Source organism: Alosa sapidissima, chromosome 6, assembly GCF_018492685.1.
Source record: "Alosa sapidissima isolate fAloSap1 chromosome 6, fAloSap1.pri, whole genome shotgun sequence".
Lineage (NCBI taxonomy): Eukaryota > Metazoa > Chordata > Actinopteri > Clupeiformes > Clupeidae > Alosa > Alosa sapidissima.
The window spans coordinates 1482443-1501625 of NC_055962.1; the positions used below are offsets into that span (position 1 = coordinate 1482443).

General features: G+C 38.9%; 1 protein-coding gene across 2 annotated transcripts in view; it reads right to left on the bottom strand.

Annotated features, from left to right (window-relative positions):
* The window catches only part of cnih3 (cornichon family AMPA receptor auxiliary protein 3), a 151164-nt gene that overhangs the window by 116150 nt on the left and 15831 nt on the right, over positions 1 to 19183 (bottom strand). For both annotated transcript variants that reach the window (XM_042095632.1, XM_042095631.1), the window contains exon 2: positions 7995 to 8063. In XM_042095632.1, coding sequence (XP_041951566.1) covers positions 7995 to 8063 — 69 coding nt within the window. The remainder of the gene's footprint in view (positions 1 to 7994; positions 8064 to 19183) is intronic.

The following is a 19183-nucleotide window of genomic DNA, read 5'->3' on the forward strand; positions in this document are numbered from 1 at the left end:
AATAAAAGGAGGGAAACTCATGGCGTGGCCCCCATCTTCCCCTGACTTCAACCCTATTGAGAACCTTTGGAGCCTCATCAAGCAAAAGATCTATGAGGGTGGGAGGGAGTTCACATCCAAGCAGCAGCTCTGGGAGGCTATTCTGACATTCTTGCAGCTCTGGGAGGCTATTCTGCAAAGACATTAAAGCAGGAACTCTCCAAGAACTCACACGTTCAATGGATGCAAGAATTGTGAAGGTGATATCAATGAAGGGGTCCTATGTTAACATGTAACTTGGCCTGTTAAGATGTTTTTGATTGAAATAACTTTTGATTTAATTTATATCACCTCCTAATGCTGCAAATTCAACAAATTACCATTTATAGTTCTTTACAACCTATAAAATGTATTGAAACTCTGTTGTGCATAATAATTTGGAACAGTGCAAAATACTGTTATCATTGGGAGGTTTGTTCAATAAAATTTGAAATATACTCAAATAAGAGAAAGGAGAAAGGCAGAGAAAGGCGCAGATTACACTAAGGATTGAACGATTGATAAATACGACGGAAACTTGGGTCTGACAGCGTTCGCAATCTGCGGTGTGTCCATGGCGCTGATTAACGGTTGATGACTTGAAAATTATGCTGACTGTCATTTGCATCAACTATTCAGGAAAATCTGAGAAAAATGTAATTTTCATAATAATTTAGAACGCAGTGTATGTAGTATTGAGCATTAACATGTGTATTATGGAGCCGAAGATATGATGACTAGTTGCCGATAAGTATTAACCCTTACAAGCCCGACCGTTCTAATTTCGTTAAAATTTTAACGATGACCAATCATCTAATATCTCAGCTGTCCAATGACTGATTTTATTTCTGAAATCTTCCCCGTAATGCTGACAACATAAGCTTCAATTTGATATGATTGGTTAAGGGGTTTATGGCGCGAAATGTTTTGGATACTTGAAGATGAGTCGTGAAAAAAACGTTTCACTTCAGTCGTACATTTTAACATGGACCGCCAGATGCCACCTGCACTTCGTTGGAGTTTACCTCGACTGGAAACCACACAGCTGGATAAACTGAGGTAATATATATTTTACATTGTTTCTAGTTATGGTTAATCTTAATTTGTAGTCATAAAATCATGTTATTTGACAGTAATATGCTTTCTCATCAGCGTCAACATTATGGCATAGCGGGGGGCTAAGTGCATCCTCATGTAACTTTAGCTAGCTGCATTACTCTGAACTGCTTGCAGTATTCTCGTTTGCTTTTGATATCAGTTATTTTCATTTGACAATTTCATTTAAAAACCTGTTAGTATATAACCTGTAAGTAAGTTTGTTTTCTAGTACCAATTTGCTTGTTAGGTAAGCATTATATTGGCAAGTCAGTATAGCATACCAAAGCTGAATAAATCAATGGGCGCCGCGTTTCTAAGTTGCGTTCTCTTACATGAAATAAGTTGAGCGATATTTTTACTCCTCTCAATATGCAGTTGTAGAAAACAAGATGTGAAATCACGGATTCTGTCAGAAATGTAGTGCTAATTAACGTATTGCCTCTCATCGGGTTGTTACCTCGCTAGGCAGTTTGTAGTGAACTGTTTTACCTTGCTTCTAAATGACAAACATCAGACATGCTTGTCTCAACATTTTCTAAGATGGCATGACTTGATATTCTACTCTTCTCAATATGTAGTTTTATAGAAAACATGATGTGAATTCACATATTATGTCAGAAATGTCATTATTGCATTTAAGCAGTTAGTTACTAGGTGAAATGTAATCTGTCTTTATCTTAATGCCAGCCAGGCAATCAGATTTAGGGTAGCTAAACCCATGTGTAATAAAATGACTTTTCATACTTCTAAATATTTTTGAGTTACTCAAAATGCTTCAATAGTTTAGGCTACCTCTTCTTGTGTATGTATGTGCACACACGCACACATCTGTAGTTTTGTGATTTTATTTTTTAAATTAATAAATGTATTACATTTGTATGATTTTGTTGTTTCAGATGGAGGATGACAAGACCTACACAGACCTCCTTGCAGGCCTGAAGAGGTAGCTGACTGCTGATGAGCTTGCGCTCACAATGTTGAAGACCATGTGAGGATGGAGGAAGAAGGTATAGATTTAGGTGGCGTGCATAGGGTGGTGTAGACTGCCACTAAAACACTGTGAAATAGACTTGTTATGTTGATTTTTATGTTGTTGTCCCAGGCATATGTGGTTTTACCAACCGGAACGGGTGGGAGGTTGTGCTTAGTAGGCCGTCGTATGCAAACACACAGTGCAGGGGCATGGGACGAAGAGACCCCAGAAGAGTTTCACAGTTTTCTGGGATTGATCATTGACATGGGACTTCACTTCCCTCCCTAATATCCATTGCTACTGGGGAACCAAGTCTCTGAAGGGATCAGGGAGCGTTGACCAAATGAGAAATACATATTGTGTACACTTTTTCTCCGTTGACATTGCTGTTTCAGTAGTTTCTTATTATTTCAAGTTTGGCAATGCAGAATCTGGTGTTGAACCTAGGTTTGGTAGCTACAGCCAGAAAGACTTTGGCGAAAATCTATCACAACAGCTGGCAGGCATTTCCGTCAAAATTTCAGCCTCGCCTTCAGCTGCTCCAACTACTACTCTGTCGTCTTTACATCAAGTACATATTCCTGTACAGCAGGAGCCAAAGAAAAATTGTTGGCTTTGTTATAAAAACAATACATAATAACACTAAAGTAGCTTGTATGGCCTGGAGTTTAGCGGTAGGTGACTGCTTTTTTGGTAAACAAAATTGCTGTCAGATTTGGCATTCTACAGAAGGGGATGCGTTTCGTTATGAGTCATAGGTCTTCTGTGTTTAACCTTCAGGTTCCCCACCCCACCTTTCCCTATCCTCCTCTGTGTGTGTGTGTGTGTGTGTGTGTGTGTGTGTGTGTGTGTGTGTGTGTGTGTGTGTGTGTGAGTTTGTGTGTATATGTGTGTATGTGTTTATTCTCAACAGGCTTGTTCTATGTAATCCACTTTCAAATGTTTAGACACATTGATTTTTGAGTGATGTTGAAGTTGATTGTATTCCTAGCTTTTCATAAATAATACATTTTACAGATGTATATCATTTTCATATTACACTAATTTATATAAGGAAGTTGTATCTGTTGAATCAAATGTATTCTATGTCTCTTCAGAATTGATCTTCAATAAATATACAGTATACTTACTTCCTGTATTACTGGTAAGGTACATGTTTTTCTTTTATATATCATTATTGTTGACTGTAGCATTTGCTTATATACAAATAAATGGTTTATTCTTATGGACCAAATAAATCTAAACCATTGTGTCTGACTTCATTATTAGTTTTTATGCATACTTTTATGTTTTTGGTGAGAAAGAGAATGTGAATTCTGTCAACATTCTAAATCCCGTTTCCTGCATTTTTTTACACTTATCACTTAATTTATCATAACTTTTGAAAGGTTAATGATATTCCAATTCAGTCTTTTTTGTTAAATAGCCCACAACTTGCTGAACATGTCATACACTCTATATTTTTCTCTATCTCGTATAGAAATATGATGAAAATTCATTTTTATGCGAATGAAATTCAATTTTAACGAATTTCGGTATACATTTGGAGAGGATTTTCAAAGACTGTTCATTACTATATCAACATTACCATATGTATTTTACATCATTTGATAGAACTGACCCTTCTGATTACAATGGTATGTATATCCCATTGATGGTATGTATTATACTCAAGAAATAAGTTTTTTTGTGTAAGGAGGTCATCCAGCACCAAAAATGGAATGTTCGGCACGGGCACGAAAGGGTTAATGGTGCAAAAAGTCAAACTTTAGAGGTATGTTATCAATAACCTTTATTTGTAATCTGTGAAGGCAACGGATGTAAGATAACAAAATTAGGACCACAAGCAACATGACTGAAAAGTAGCATTATTGATGAGATAGTCTGACTAAATTAATTTTAAACAGCATTTGGCTGATAGTTGGTAGTTAGGCCTATTACCTGGACCCATAGGACCTGCCCCACTCAGGTACACGCACTCTCATACACAGACAGGATCATGCTCATCATCATCTGCCCTTAGTACATGGTTTATCAACTAGCTATAGAATATAACTTTGCACAATTAACTTACAAATATTGCATATAGCAATAATATAAGCTCAGATAACTAGCAAGCAAACCATGGCATGTCTTGGGATGTACCTAGCATACATTGCAAATTTACCATTAGTACGTTACTAGGTTACTACACTATTTTGTAGAATATATAATAATATTTTAATAATCGACTGATAATATCATACTCTCTCAGCTTACCGCTCAAGTTATAAGTATAAGTATAAGTATATATACTTTTTTGATCCCGTGAGGGAAATTTGGTCTCTGCATTTAACCCAATCGGTGAATTAGTGAAACACAAACAGCACACAGTGAACACACAGTGAGGTGAAGCACACACTAATCCCGGCGCAGTGAGCTGCCTGCTACAATGGTGGCGCTCGGGGAGCAGTGAGGGGTTAGGTGCCTTGCTCAAGGGCACTTCAGCCGTGGCCCACTGGAACCGGCAACCCTCCGGTTACAAGTCCAGAGTGCTAACCAGTGGGCCACGGCTGCCGGCTGTTATCTTCTTACAGCTCAAGTTACCTTCTCTGCCATGGACATCTTTGTAGGCTACTTCGCTACACATTTGCTATGTCCTTGTTGGAGTGTGATTTGTATCATGTGCAGGTGGTGTGATGGATCGCGTACAAACCAATAGGGTGTCGGAATGGTATATGATTATACTTCTCGTCCAACCACAATCAAATTCTCTCTATCTGGATAGTTTTTTGGGGGTTTTTTTGAACAATGACAAGCCGGAATGAAAACAAGCCGAAATGAAATAGATGTATTAGGAGGATAGTATGTATGTAGGAGGATATTTTTTAAAATGTAAGAAAGTACAGATACTTGCATGAAAATGGAAGGAGTAGACATAGAAAGTCGGCTCAAAAATAATTACTTCAGTAAAGTATAGATACCCAAAATGTCAACTTAAGTAATGTAACAAAGTATTTGTTCTTCGTTACTTGACACCTCTGAGAAGCCCCTGGCTGCAGCTTGCAGATCAGGGCTCGGCTCAATATGGGCAGAGCTCAACCCACCTTCAGCGTTTTCACGCTGACCATTTCTGTAGGGCCTACCTGGTTACCTACTGTCCAAGATAAATATTTCTCAACATAATCTTTAGGAAGAATGCTTAACTCTATAAAAGCGTATCTTCAACTTCAAGAGAAAAAAACACAGAGGTTAGGAGACTCTCATGGTAGGCCTACAGTAGTTCTATAGGTTTGTAGGGTAGCCTATAATATATTAATATGGTAAACTGGTTATAGTTTATTTTAAACTTGACTATTTAGTTTGACTTTTTTACACCATTACAATACTTATAGGCAACAAGTCATCATATCTTCCACTCCATTAAACACATTTTCACTAGTTTCCATTCCGTAATTTGCATAAAGATATAATAGCATAATAGAAAAGCATGTTTGGCGAAGTCTCTGGCCAGGATCCTGAAGTGATTTGCGGGCTCGTGCAGGAGTCAACTGCGCAGGCAGGAGTCGTGCAGGATTCTGCCATACACCCCAAAAATTGCGTTAAAGGGACCCTATGGCCAGTACCACGCGAAACAAATTCACCTAGAGAGCGCGAGGTGCACTTTCCTCAGATCAGAGAGATTTGATCTGATATTAGAGTGATGGGCATCGGAGGACCACGGCCAACAGTTTTGATATTGATCGGACAGACCGTTATTTGCTGCGTTGGTGACTGCACCATAAATAATGAGTAAATAATGAGAATCCTGCTGGGATTCCGACTTGCGTTAGAACAGCATTGGGCTGCGTTTGAAACCAGAGGCAAGTAACGAGCGAGCGTCTGTAGTCTGTAGCAAATGGGGGATCTACTGTAGGGGTGCCAATACTTATGACCCCTGTATTTTAAGGAAGAACATGTATTTATTTATGATACATTATTCATTCACAAAGAAAATTGGTGTAGGAAATGTATTTCCTAATTTTTTTTACTTAAGGCATTAAGATCAATTTCCAAAAGATTTTATATTCCTCTTTTTAATCAACTTTAGCAAGGAGCCAATAATTCTGGGGGCAACTGTAAATTCCCACTTAGCTATTACAACCTGTCTTGAAATTATAGCGATTTGGCTTTAAAAATAGTTACATGGTTTTACAAAACAAGTGTCTATTTTTAGTATTATAGACTTTTCTGCAAATGCTCCAAAACCTCCAGACTTTCCATAATTTTGCATCTGAAAAACAGTATTTCATAACTAGACCTACATCTTCCCTAACTTCTTAGACCTAAATGTACATTTATTTACATTTATTAATTTAGCACTATTATTCAAAGTGACTTATATATTTCAATTATATTACAAAGTCCATTGTCCCTGGAGCAATTTGGGGTTAAGTGCCTTGCTCAAATGCACAATGGTGGAAGCCAAGAATTGAACCCTAAACTTTTCTGGCTACTGCATGCTAGCCTAGCTCCTTAGGATAGACCACCCCTGAGAATGTCAGAACAGCATTTATGCACTGCCATCTTATTTTATTATCTAATTAAATTACTATTAACAATTATTAATCATCTTTTATCTGTTCTATTTATCTTTTATCAGCTTTACATTTCACTACCACTTGTACACCTTAATATGTGTACCTTTGAATGTGACAAATAAATCTCTGAATCTCTCTCTGAATCTAAAATCAAATAAGGGGGTTACGGTTTTTTCTCCATTATGGCATGTAAGGGATAACGGCCACCGAGGTGTCCTGTTATACAGAGTTATTATACGGCTCTTCACAATGCTAGTAGAACGCTCCATTCACTTGAATGGGATTTCCCAACGTTCTACGGTAAAATAAATTCATGTAATTACCGCTGCAATCATATAATTACCGCTGTCAATGGCAACGGGTTTTGTGCTGCTGATCATATCACTCGGCAAGTATTCCGGTCACTTCTTGCATTTGAACTTCATTGTGAAAGTGAAAGTGAAAGCAGACGATTGATCAGCTATGTTCTAAAGAATGTTTGATTCAAGTTCAGCGTGTGTTGCAAACTATGTTTCTCAGCAAAAGCCACGACGAAACGGTAACAAATAAGTGTAAAGACACATAGCCTATCATTTTGGCAAGTAGCCGTATAATAAGCGGGATAATGTATAGAACGCCGGTCATTATGGGAAAATAAGTCCCTTCAGGGTGAAACAAGACCCGGTTCGCCCTGTTGGGACTTATTTTCCCAATAATGACCGGCGTTCTATACATTATCCCTTACTTAATGGATGAGGGTGAACGGCAAAGAACTCCCCAACGCGCAGCAGAGGGCAGTTGCCTCCACCTAAGTCCATTCATTCTGTATAAAAGGACACCTCGAAGGCCGTTATCTCGCTTATCACCCAGTTGCCACTATAGGCAATAGTCATGCCTTTATAGCACACAAAGGAAACAAGCGGTTCCGTTTAAAAAGAAGCCGACTTGTTCAGTTTGTTGTACAACTTTCTTTGGCCCTATAACAGCCAACAGTTAACTTGTTTACAGTTGATTCCATTGTTGCGAGGCCTGCTTCCAGGCTCAACCGTCGTCCTGATTGTTATAGTTAACATTCATAAACATTGATATGGAACTGTGATTAAACTTTTTTTTTACCAGATCTACTTCATAAGTGTCCTGTTATTCAGGATTAACAGCCCACCAGCCAATCTCTCCGGGTGATAAATTCTTATATTTCACACTAATAAATGTTACAATGTTTAGACATATCAGAGTATGATAGTCTACAAAAATTCCTCAGCTTGTCTTGCAAGAGGGTTCAGCATTCATCCATAAATTGCACACACTTGTACACATTCTAACTGATCTGCATGTAAGGTCACTGTTCATCCCCATATAATTCCTACCGCATGTAGTGGATTGCCCTGGTCAATGGGGACTTTGAAATCTGATTGCAGCTCATCAAAGGCTGTTATCTGAAAGAAAGAGAGATTAGGTATGCATGAGTGAGTGTTGAAGAACAGCATTGCCATTTTTGACAACATAAAAAATATATATTTCTAGCTCATTCAACATTAAACCAAGCGGGCCCATTATCAGAATCAGAATTATTTTATTTTATTTAAGTTTTTTTCTTTTTTCCACACAACAGGGAATTTGACTTGGTAAAATGGTGCAAGACGCATATAAGAATTCTTTAAAATAAGGATATAAAATATCACTATATGGGCCATTCTACCGAATTTGTGCAAATTCAGAATTTGAAACATTTTGGAAAAAAAAAAAAATTTCCCAAAACTTTTCATTCACATGCATTGTACAACATCTAAGGTACACATTTTTTAATACTTGGACATTTTAATTTCAGATTGTTTTCCTTCTCCCAAAATTTGTCACTACCGAAACACAAAAACAATTAACAAAATAAGAAGTTTTATGATAACCTATTAGGATTTTCTTTACATATAGCCTTCCTTCTAAATATATTTTTTAAAATTTCCTTAAAGCATTTCCATGAGTCAGCTGATAACATCATAATGTCATACTCTCGGTTCGCAAACATTCTAATCACATATTTGTGACCGTACTCCTAAACAGGTTAAACAATGAGAAACCATTATGACTTTCAAAAAAAAAAAACTGTGTGTGAGTGTGTGTGGGGGGGGGGGGGGGGGGGGGGTATTGATAATCTACTGATATAAAATGAGAAAATACAGAATTTCTGATATGCGTGACAGCATACATTATGCAGATTTTATTACACGGCTCTTCATAATGCTGAAGAATGCTCCATTCACTTGAATGGGCCTTCCCAACGTTCGGTGGTCTGCTATTTCTCGATAACAGACCGCTGTCAAGGAAAATGGGTTTTGTGCTTCTAATTCACGTCTTTCATTAGCCTGGCTAGCGCCACCACTTCTCAATGAGACGTGGTCTGGGAACCAAACGTTCATTTTCTCGTATTTGAAAAAAATGCCCAGATCCGTTTATTGGGTGCCACGGATGTCTATCAAATGCGTCTGTGCATAGCTCATCATCGTCTTGCTTTCCCCCGTTTTGTGATTGGTTCCCTATCTCAGGCGAAAATTTGCTCCATGGTCTCCAGCAGGGTATCTGCACATTTTCCAAGTGCAAATTTAAAGACTTTTAAGACCTTTTCAAGACATCTTAATGGAAAAATTAAGACTATACCACGGCAAAAAGATACATACGACAACTTAAATTTTTTTATGTGTAGCAGGGTTAATGTTGTTTCCCTGAATTTCCCCACATGAGTTGTGCTTTTCTTTTTGGAGTTCTTGTATTTTCTTTATTTTCCCACAGGAATGTAAGGGTAAGGGGGTGCGAAAATGAACTTTTAATTAAGTGTCCCACTACCCCCGGGCTTGTCAGAGATCATGCAACAGGAGCATCTGTATGTGATGACCTGTAGCTACGAGAAAGAAAGAAATTAATTCAGTAAGACCCAGTTCGGACGTCACGTCGCATTATTTCAACTTTTCTTTTAAAAACACAACGCAGAGTAAATTTAGGGAGAGCAAAATACTCCCGTTACAACTGGTGCCGTGACCCAGATCGGGAGTGAGGTTTAGGAGGGTGAGTGACGACGCCTCAAGAGTGCTGCTGGCATGCGACACTTGGATGTCTACAGAAGTTACAAAATATATTTTGGCTAAAGAAAAATAATTGTGTTAATTACCTTCACAGCTATAAATGCCCAAATTTTAGGGTCTGGGCTGCTTGCTTTTGAAGTTGGCTGTACATATCTGGTTGTGCTTCTGGCTGAGACTGACTGTTCTTCACCTGTATCTGTAGTAGCCTATATTACTTGCCAAAAACATGTGCACTGGACTGGATTCCCTTCAATATTTTTTTTCAAAGTTAGACTAAGCTATTTAAATATTTCAATAGGCCTACATGTAAGTTACTATGTGCATCCATATAGCACAGCAAATTAAAGTTAATCCTTGTATCTAAACAAACCAAAGCTTGACTGAAACATTGTAAACCCATTGTTTTGTTTTAAATTAATAAAGAGAGAGGTCCTCCTCGGATCCTGCTGAAAACTGCTGGTTTTATCTCACTTTATGTAGCCAGTCGCCGACAATCAAAAAAAATATGCGGTTATATTTCACAACTTTTGCGAAGTAGGCCTACTGGGAAAGGCTGGCAAGCAAGCTGCTGACAGATATTACAGGTATTATAACTTAGACAGATATTTTCTTCCCTAGGCTAGGCCAGCAACACACGCTGGAAAGATGCAAACAGATCAACTTAACATATTTCCTTCTGATTGCTAAAATGCAAGTCAGTCCGTGGTTCCAAATTGCGCAGCAAATTATCAGACGAGTGACAGAAGCACTGCGCATAATTTGACAAGCAGTCTTCGCGTCCATAGTTTGTGAAACCATGCTGCATCCGAGCAAAGATTCTAGATGCCTAGCGCAACTCCGAAAAGGAGGACAAATGAGCGTCCGGCTTGAGGCTGCACCGGACGCCGGACAGGACTTTTAAAATCCATATGTCCGGCTTAAATTCGAACGTATGGCCACCCTATCGCTACCTCAGTATCTCTTAGGCCTCGGCCAAACCACGAAAATTTAAGGCATATTTGTACATATTATTACCGTTTTCACACCTTTAACCACACCCGTGAAAAACATCTTCACTCTGCAACCACTAGCCTACACTTCCTCCCGTAGCCTTATATAGTCACTTATACAATTGCGTTCGGATGGATGGAGACATTTCACTCGCTCTCTTGCGCTCGCTCACTCGCTGGCGGTCCCATACGCAAATGTAATACCTCCCTTTCGAAAATTCAAGACATCCCCGACAATTTAAGACTTTTTTAGGCCTTAAAAGCCGAAAGTTGTATTTAAGACTTTTTAAGACTTTTTAAGGATCCGCGGGAACCCTGTCTCCAGGCTGCCTTAGCAGCGTGAATCAAATCGCGCGCAAGGCAGCATGGGAACACCCAGGCTAGTCTTTCATATCACTACGCAAGGATTGGAACTTCATTCAAAAGTGAAAGCACTTTTACAAGGTTTTTTTTTTCTACAAACACACACACACACACAACCTTTCATTTATTTATTTTTTGAGGAGAAAAAAACACAACAAATTTTACTCTATTATAAACCTATAATGAGATGTAATAAAATAAATCTTGAATCTTGATCAGCTGTGTTCTAAAGAATGTTTGATTCAAGTTCAGCATGTGCTGTTACAAACTATTTGTTTCTCAGCAAAAGCCACAATGAAACAGTAACAAATAGGCTATAGCCTAGGCTATGTAGCCTAAAGAGTCATATCGTGGGGAGTTTATTGTTTCGTTTTGGCAAGTAGCCGTGTAATAAGCGGGATAATGTATAGAGCAGCTCTGGTTGAAGCCTGGAAATATTGTAAACAAAGTAGCCTACTTGGCTAGTGTTGTCGGGTGAGACAACTCAACGTTGTCGGAAAAGGTGAGTTTTTGATGTATAACAAACCGATCACAATCAAGTTTTATGAAATGAATTAAAATCTTCACAAATCCAAGCTGAGTTTGCCACGTTTAGCCTAAATAATCAGACAGATAGCTTGCAGACAAGCAGCCCATTATCACATAGCCTAGGCTACTATTTTTTGGTAGGCATTAGGCAAAACTAAGCTACATGTCTGCTGATAGTTACTTTCTCACATTTCGTTTTAGCAAGAAGAATGAATGATGGAAGTAATGTTTACATTAATTATTTTATTCAAAATGGTTAAATGCCTAAATCCTATCACTATTTTGGGTATTGTTTGAAGCCAAGATGCTCACTGAAAAGAGGTGGATTCAGGAGAGGGAGAGACAATTCAGGGAGGCAGCAAATTGGGCAGCACATCACTGCAGGGTTGGCTGCGAAAAAGCCAACCAGCAGGTGAGACAGAGACTTGCTTGACAGAGATGATCTTCAAATATGAGATGAGAGGACCAAGCTAGAAAGTACAGGGTTAAAGAGCTGCATGCTAAATAATTGTAATCTAAAAAAAGATCTTGTCTGAGCAGAACATAAATACCACTAGTGGGCATTAAAATAATAATGATAATGGCAATAACAATATTGGACAGATGATGAGCCCAAATTTGGAGAAACCTATCAGTGACTTGATAGGATATTGATAGGTATATTGATTATGTAGGGATTTTCATGACACAAGTCATGTTTTTCTGTGTTATTATTAGTAGTAGTTAAGGTGATTGAGTGCTGTATATCAGTGTTTTACTTCTTTGTGTATATATATTTTAATAAAGACTCTGTTATTCTCAGTCCTTCATATAGCCCGTGAGTTTTTTTTTTTGGGGGGGTGCCCTTTTTTTTAGGTCAGAGCAACTGCCCCTCAAAATTCCTGTGCACGTCCCTGCTGATTCGGACATATAAGAAAGCCATGAAACTGAAATTGCATGTGTTTTGGATCAATATGAAGGGAGAAAGAAAGAGCTTTACAACGATGTGAAAACCATTTGTCTGTGGCTAAAATTGAGGGAGATACATTAATCCAAAGTCATAGTCCGCCCCATAATTTATTCAAACTTCATCACAGCAGTTATGACTTCACAAATCCTTCGGTACAAGAGCACAAATACCATGCCACACATCACAAATTAAAAACATCCTATTTTCACATTTTTGCTAATTTTCTTTCTGTAACTCTGTAGAAAATATTCTACAGAGTTGCACATCTGTAGAATATTTTCTTCCAAATGCATTTATTTAATCACCTGGGTCTGTGACCATTTTCTCGCATGCACACAAGTCAATACAACTGCTTGAATCTGCCGCTGGGAGTCTCAAATGCTGTTTTCTGTAGCTCTCACTTTAGGGGACCATGATCTCACTTTAAATGCCTAACGTTACTCCAAATCAGCATTCAGCAGTCAGAACCGTTGATTGGCCAAAAGGGTTGTCTGTCGAGTGCCCGCCCCCTAGCTCTACAGATATAGATTCTATGGCTCTGGCTATGGATACGAATCAGTTTTGCACCAAATATCTTTTTTTTTTTTTTTTTAAATGACCCGCACCTGTATGGAGTCATTATAGGGCCTTTAACATTGTGATCTTAGGAAAAGACACTTGTGTACCAAAGTTGTGCAGTTGTGTAAAATAATGTGTGCATGTGCAAAGACATTTTGTACCTGTATAGATAGGCTATTTTGTGTGAAAAAACATGCTAAAATGTGAAATACACCTGACCCTCAAAAAAATGGATGAAACTGAAAACACTTTGAATAGCCCAGGCTACTTTGGACAGTCTTTAAGTATAAGTATATATAAGTATATATACTCTTTTGATCCCGTGAGGGAAATTTGGTCTCTGCATTTATCCCAATCCGTGAATTAGTGAAACACACTCAGCACACAGCGAACACACAGTGAGGTGAAGCACACACTAATCCCGGCGCAGTGAGCTGCATGCTACAACAGCGGCGCTCGGGGAGCAGTGAGGGGTTAGGTGCCTTGCTCAAGGGCACTTCAGCCGCGCCGGGGTTCAAACCGGCAACCTTCCGGTTACAAGTCCAAAGTGCTAACCAGTAGGCCACGGCTGCCCAAAGACTTTGAACAAACAAACAACAATTCCAGCACAACCAGCTACAGACAACAAGTGGCAGACAGATCGTAATGTCATTTACAGTATAGGCAGGCTACCACTGTTTTTGAGTCACATCGTTGCAAATTTCATATGATGCATCATTGCACAAAATTGTTTGTCTTCTATATCAAGTTATTCTGTATCAAGTATATTTACTATTTTTCTTTTAATCCATTTATATTCAGTGTGTATTCAATGTATTGTAACGTCAGTGTCTTCCGGACTGAGTGCTATCCTCCCAGAATGCAATGTGTGTGAATACTAGATTGTGTAATGTCGGTTTTTGTGAGTGTAATTGTGTTTACCTTGTTGTGTATGTGTTAGCTTGTGTGATCTTTCTTTGAGTTGTACCTCATATGTTAACCTCATGTGAAACATTAACAATTTCAATATAACCACATGAAGTATGAGTATTTTACAGTAGTTTGGTGGGGTTTCTTGGTGTTTTAGCCCCCAACGTTGTCTTCAAGGCAGAGTTGCCTGGAAGGCGTTAGGATTAGGCATGGATTAAGGTTAGGATGAGGTGCCTTTAAGTCGACAATGGCAGCGCTGCCTGGAAGACGACGTTGGGGGCTTAAAACACCATCAAGCTTTGGTGGGCGTGTGTGTCAAATTAACTATCTTAAGGAAATACATGTGTTACCGTCAGCTAGCTTCCCTCACGACACTGTGAATCTTCCATCACTGAATAGTGACGTGTCTGTCATTGCTCCAGGAGCCACAACTACAGCAGTTTGTCACTCTTCACCTCAGAGAAGGAAGACTTCAGACAATCGACGTCATGCATCCAGCATATGACCCATTATCATTATGTACTTCTTTTGCCTTGGGGTTCCCAGGGATACCACACTCGGTAGGTATCACACCAACAAGTGTTGAACAGTATGCTGCAACACACTGCTCAACACTTCAATTTACTGCTTTGTGGTGGGAGGCTGACACAACACTACGTATGTGGCATGATGGCAAAATTTGAGTCACACCGCCTCAACTGGATCCGCCACAACAAGAAGTACAAAAGTACAAAATCATTGTTGATGCCCTGAATAGTGATACTGAGATAATTCCTGGACGCCTAACCATCCTGCCACCCACAATTTATTGATCCCCCCGATGGTACGCCAAGGAGTTCCAAGATGCCATGGCCTTGGTGCGAATCGTAGGAAAACCTGACTTCTTCCTCACCTCCACTTGCAACACGAACTGGCCTGAAATCAAAGGATCACTTTTTGAGAGTCAACAGACCAATCAGAGACCAGACATCATTGCTTGAGTATTTCACATGAAGGTGGAAGCACTCCTCACAGACCTCCTCAAATGTGACATCTTGGGACACATTGATGCCTATGCTATGGTGAAGGAAACACAAAAGAGGCATTTTCCACATACAAATGCTCATGATCATGGTAGCCCGCAACAAACCCAGAACCGCTGCCAGCCATGTGGCGTCTGCAGAGATTCCTGACAAAAACACAAATATGGAACTACATCGCATTGTAACACCACACATGATTCACGGTCCATGTGGACAATGGAACAGTGCCAGCCCCTACATGGTAGACAAAAAGCGCACCAAAGACTAACAATTGAGACAGAACACAAGCTTTTCAGACAACTCCTACCCATTGTACCAACAACGAACAGAAGGTGCACCTGGTTCGCCCATCATCAAGACCATCAGAGGTGGCGTCAATGTACCTGTCAATAACACATGGGTTGTGCCACAATCCGTACATGCTGCTCCAATACAATGCGCATATTAACGTTGAAATTGAGTGTGCCGTCTTCAGTGTCAAATATCTGTATAAATATTTGGAGAAGGGGCCTGATCAGTGCATGGTGAGACTGGATGTGCCTGATGAAGAGACCCCTGAGATACTATGACATGATGAGGTGACATGTTATGAGTTAGGGCGTTGCATCACTGCATCTGAGGGTTACTGGCGCATATACGACTTCCCCATTCAGCAGAAACAGCCACCAGTAAAGATGTTTGCAATTCATGTAGAGGATGAACAGGTCATCATGTTCAATGATGAAGGCACTGCCCAGAACCTGTTGGATTCAGGGCCACCACACTGACCGCCTTTTTTGAAGCTATGTCTCTTCATCCACATGTGACACATTGTGTACCCAGATGTGTTTCAACACTTCACATACACACGGAAGAAATTTCAATTGCAGAAAAAAAAACGCGGCTGAGGTGGTAGAGAGTTTGAAACGTTGTTGTTGTGGGTGAAGGTGAATGGATAAATGCGGAGTGATTTCTTACGGTACTTACTGCTGTGTACCGGGCTGTAATTCTTACCATCGACGGAACAAAGAATTATCTTTTTATCGTTTCCCAATAGACAGACATCCGTCGGCAGTGGATAGTAAAAATAAAGCGTGACGTTGGACCACATTTTCAGGTAACTATGAAGCAATTCAAGGAGAGCTAGCTAACCGAAGAACCACCATCATAAACATAACGTTAATGATAACGATAGCTAACACTGACAATTACCTCTACAAGTAAATAATTTAGGCTACATGACTGTACTGACATTAACTATTAATTATTATTGCACTGCCGAAAGTCAGAAGGGTTATTCAATGCCACCAAAGGTAACCATCATCTGACTTTAGCCATGTTCATGCCTATAAGCTATACATGATAAAGATGTTAACTATAAGCATTGGTATTTGTAAGCATAACTAAGCATTTGGTATTCGTTAGTAAAAGCTGTATATAGGGATCCTGTTTGGAGCAAAACTTTTGTTAGTAGCCAGTCATATTTTAAACCTTAAACTTAGATGTTTAAAGGGATATTCCACCATTTGGGGAATTACACTCATTTTCCACCTCCCCTTGAGTTAAACAATTGATTTTTACCTTTCTCAAGTTCATCCAGCCGTTCTCTGAGTCTGGCGATACCACTTTTAGCTCCAGCCTAGCATAGATCATTGAATCGGATTAGACCATTAGCATCTCACCTCCTAGCATCAGATTAAGATTTCCAGTAATTTTCCTATTTAAAACTTGTCTCTTCTCAAGTTAGAAAGTGTAATAACTAATGGAAAATGAAACGTGGCGATTTTCTAGGCTGATGACATGGAATTATACTCTCATTCAGGGGTAATAATCCAGTCACTAACCATTTGTCTGCTGCAGCTCAACCTCGTTGCTGGAACTTAGCCTACGGGGACTATTTTCAGGTGCTGCATGATATCGTTGTGCTGCTGTGCCCATAGTGTTCCTTGATTGTTACGCCAGAATGAGAGTATAGTTCCATGTCAAATCAGTCTAGAAAATTGCCCTATTTAATTTTCCATTGGTCTTACTTTCTAACTTGAGAGGAGACAAGTTTTAAATAGAAAAAATGGTCTAATCCAATTCAATGATCTATGCTAGGCTGGAGCTAAAAGTGGTATCACTAGACTCAGAGAACAGCTGGATTACGGTTTATTATTAATAAGTTTATATGTATTACAAGTGAATACTATTCTACATTTATTACATAGAAGTGATTAACATTTCATTTTCTTATATTCTGTGGTATGCTTTCTATACATTCAATACTGTGCATCAACTTTGCTTTGTCTGTCATTTGCTCTCTCCATGTCACGACTTTCTAATAAAGGTCATGTGACCCCCTTTGTGACGAGTTAAGGGTATTCTGCCTGAGGCAGTAATATTAGGAATATCCCGACAGGAACTAGACTACACTGTATTCCCCAACAGTGTTTTAAACTCAATAAAATTGCAGAGCTGTACTCAAAGCTGCCATATTGTTCAGGCACCATAAAGGTTTTAAGTTCACTCAACTAGTTTCCCAGTTATTGATTATTTTGACAAGATTAGCTCTTAGTATATGAGTAGAACTGACCCCCAAACTCATTTCTTTCAAGAGTGGATTGAAATTACGTCTGACGTAATAAAGACGTGCAACTTCATTGGTTAGGTTCATATCAACATGGCAACTAACTAGACTGCATTTCCGGCGGGAACTGCGAAAGTGTGCTTGCCCTGGTCTGGTCACCAACGTGAGCAGACAGTGGCATACGCTATGATGAACCTGGTTTGATCCAAGCATTCTAACAGTGCCTTTCAGTGTTGGAGCAGTGGCAATACCTCAAAAGCTCTAAGAGAGGGCTCTTCAACTATTGACTTGCGGGGTGAATGCGGTTCGTTGGATTTTACCTGTGGCCTGCCTTCGAATTTAGCTTCTATGACTAAGATCAAATCAAAAAAATAAAACTACAGCAGTGATTGGCTGCAAAAATAAATAATGTCACGCGTCTTGCACCTCTCAAACTGGGCTATCAGGTAACCTAGAGAAGAATTGAAATTATGAAATATGACTTAAGGCATTAAAATACTGCTTGTTTGTCAGGATACTTTTTCACTGATTTATTTTAAAAATATGAGCTAGGAGTGTGAATGTTATATATTCCATCCCCTAATTCTGTTTTACTGGTTTATTTGACAAATAATCTATATGGATTTGCTCTATAAAGACCTTATGTCTGTTTGGGATTGTTTTGAGAGCCTGTTGATGTATCTCAGAATAAAGGAATGTCCACAACATTAGTGATGTTTTTGTGCATGTGTGAATGTATTTTACTTAACTCATTATATGTAGCTGGATACTCATGAACGCATGTCTCTAATAGCCACAATAGGAGTAATTTTAGCAACACCGTATTTTGTGTGACCCATAACGACCCAGTGGATCATGAAAACGTGCCAAAATTCACATTCCTTGCTTGTTGTTGGTACATTAATCCCATTCAGATTGCCACTTATCTGTGATGTAAGAGTTCAGTATACTGTAGGTTTAAGGTCTGGGGCAGGGATTTGGCATTCTGTGACTTCTTCATTGAGGGCTTGCTTAGCAGCACTGTCCCCTTTCTCATTTCCCCTCAGACCAACATGGCCTGGGAGCCAGCAAAAAACTACACTCAAGTTCTGGTTCTTTATACGTTCTAGTTGATCAAGCTCAGCTTTGGTTGTACTTTTTGCGTGACATTAAAGCCTACTGGAAAGATTTTTAATTGCAATTTAATTGAATGCAATTTACTTTTACGAATAAACAAAATTAATTTATCCCTCTCACCCATAGTTTTCTATTTATTTACAAATGTACATAGGCCTACTGTAATTACATTTATACATAGTTATTCTACTGATCTTCATACTATTCATCCTGCACATAGACTTATTCTTACTACTCTTATAATGTTGTTTCTGCACTACAATGACACTGTTTCCACACTGCACATAGCTGTATGTTATGTACATATCTGTTATATATTTGTCATATTGAATATTCATATTTATTCTGTTTTATTATATTCTGTTAATAAACTGCATATATCTATATTATTATTTCTACTATTATAATGACACTGCTACATCTACATACATTATTCTACTTACTGTATGAGGTAACTGCTAATACACTGCACATATTTATATTTAATTCATATTACTCTA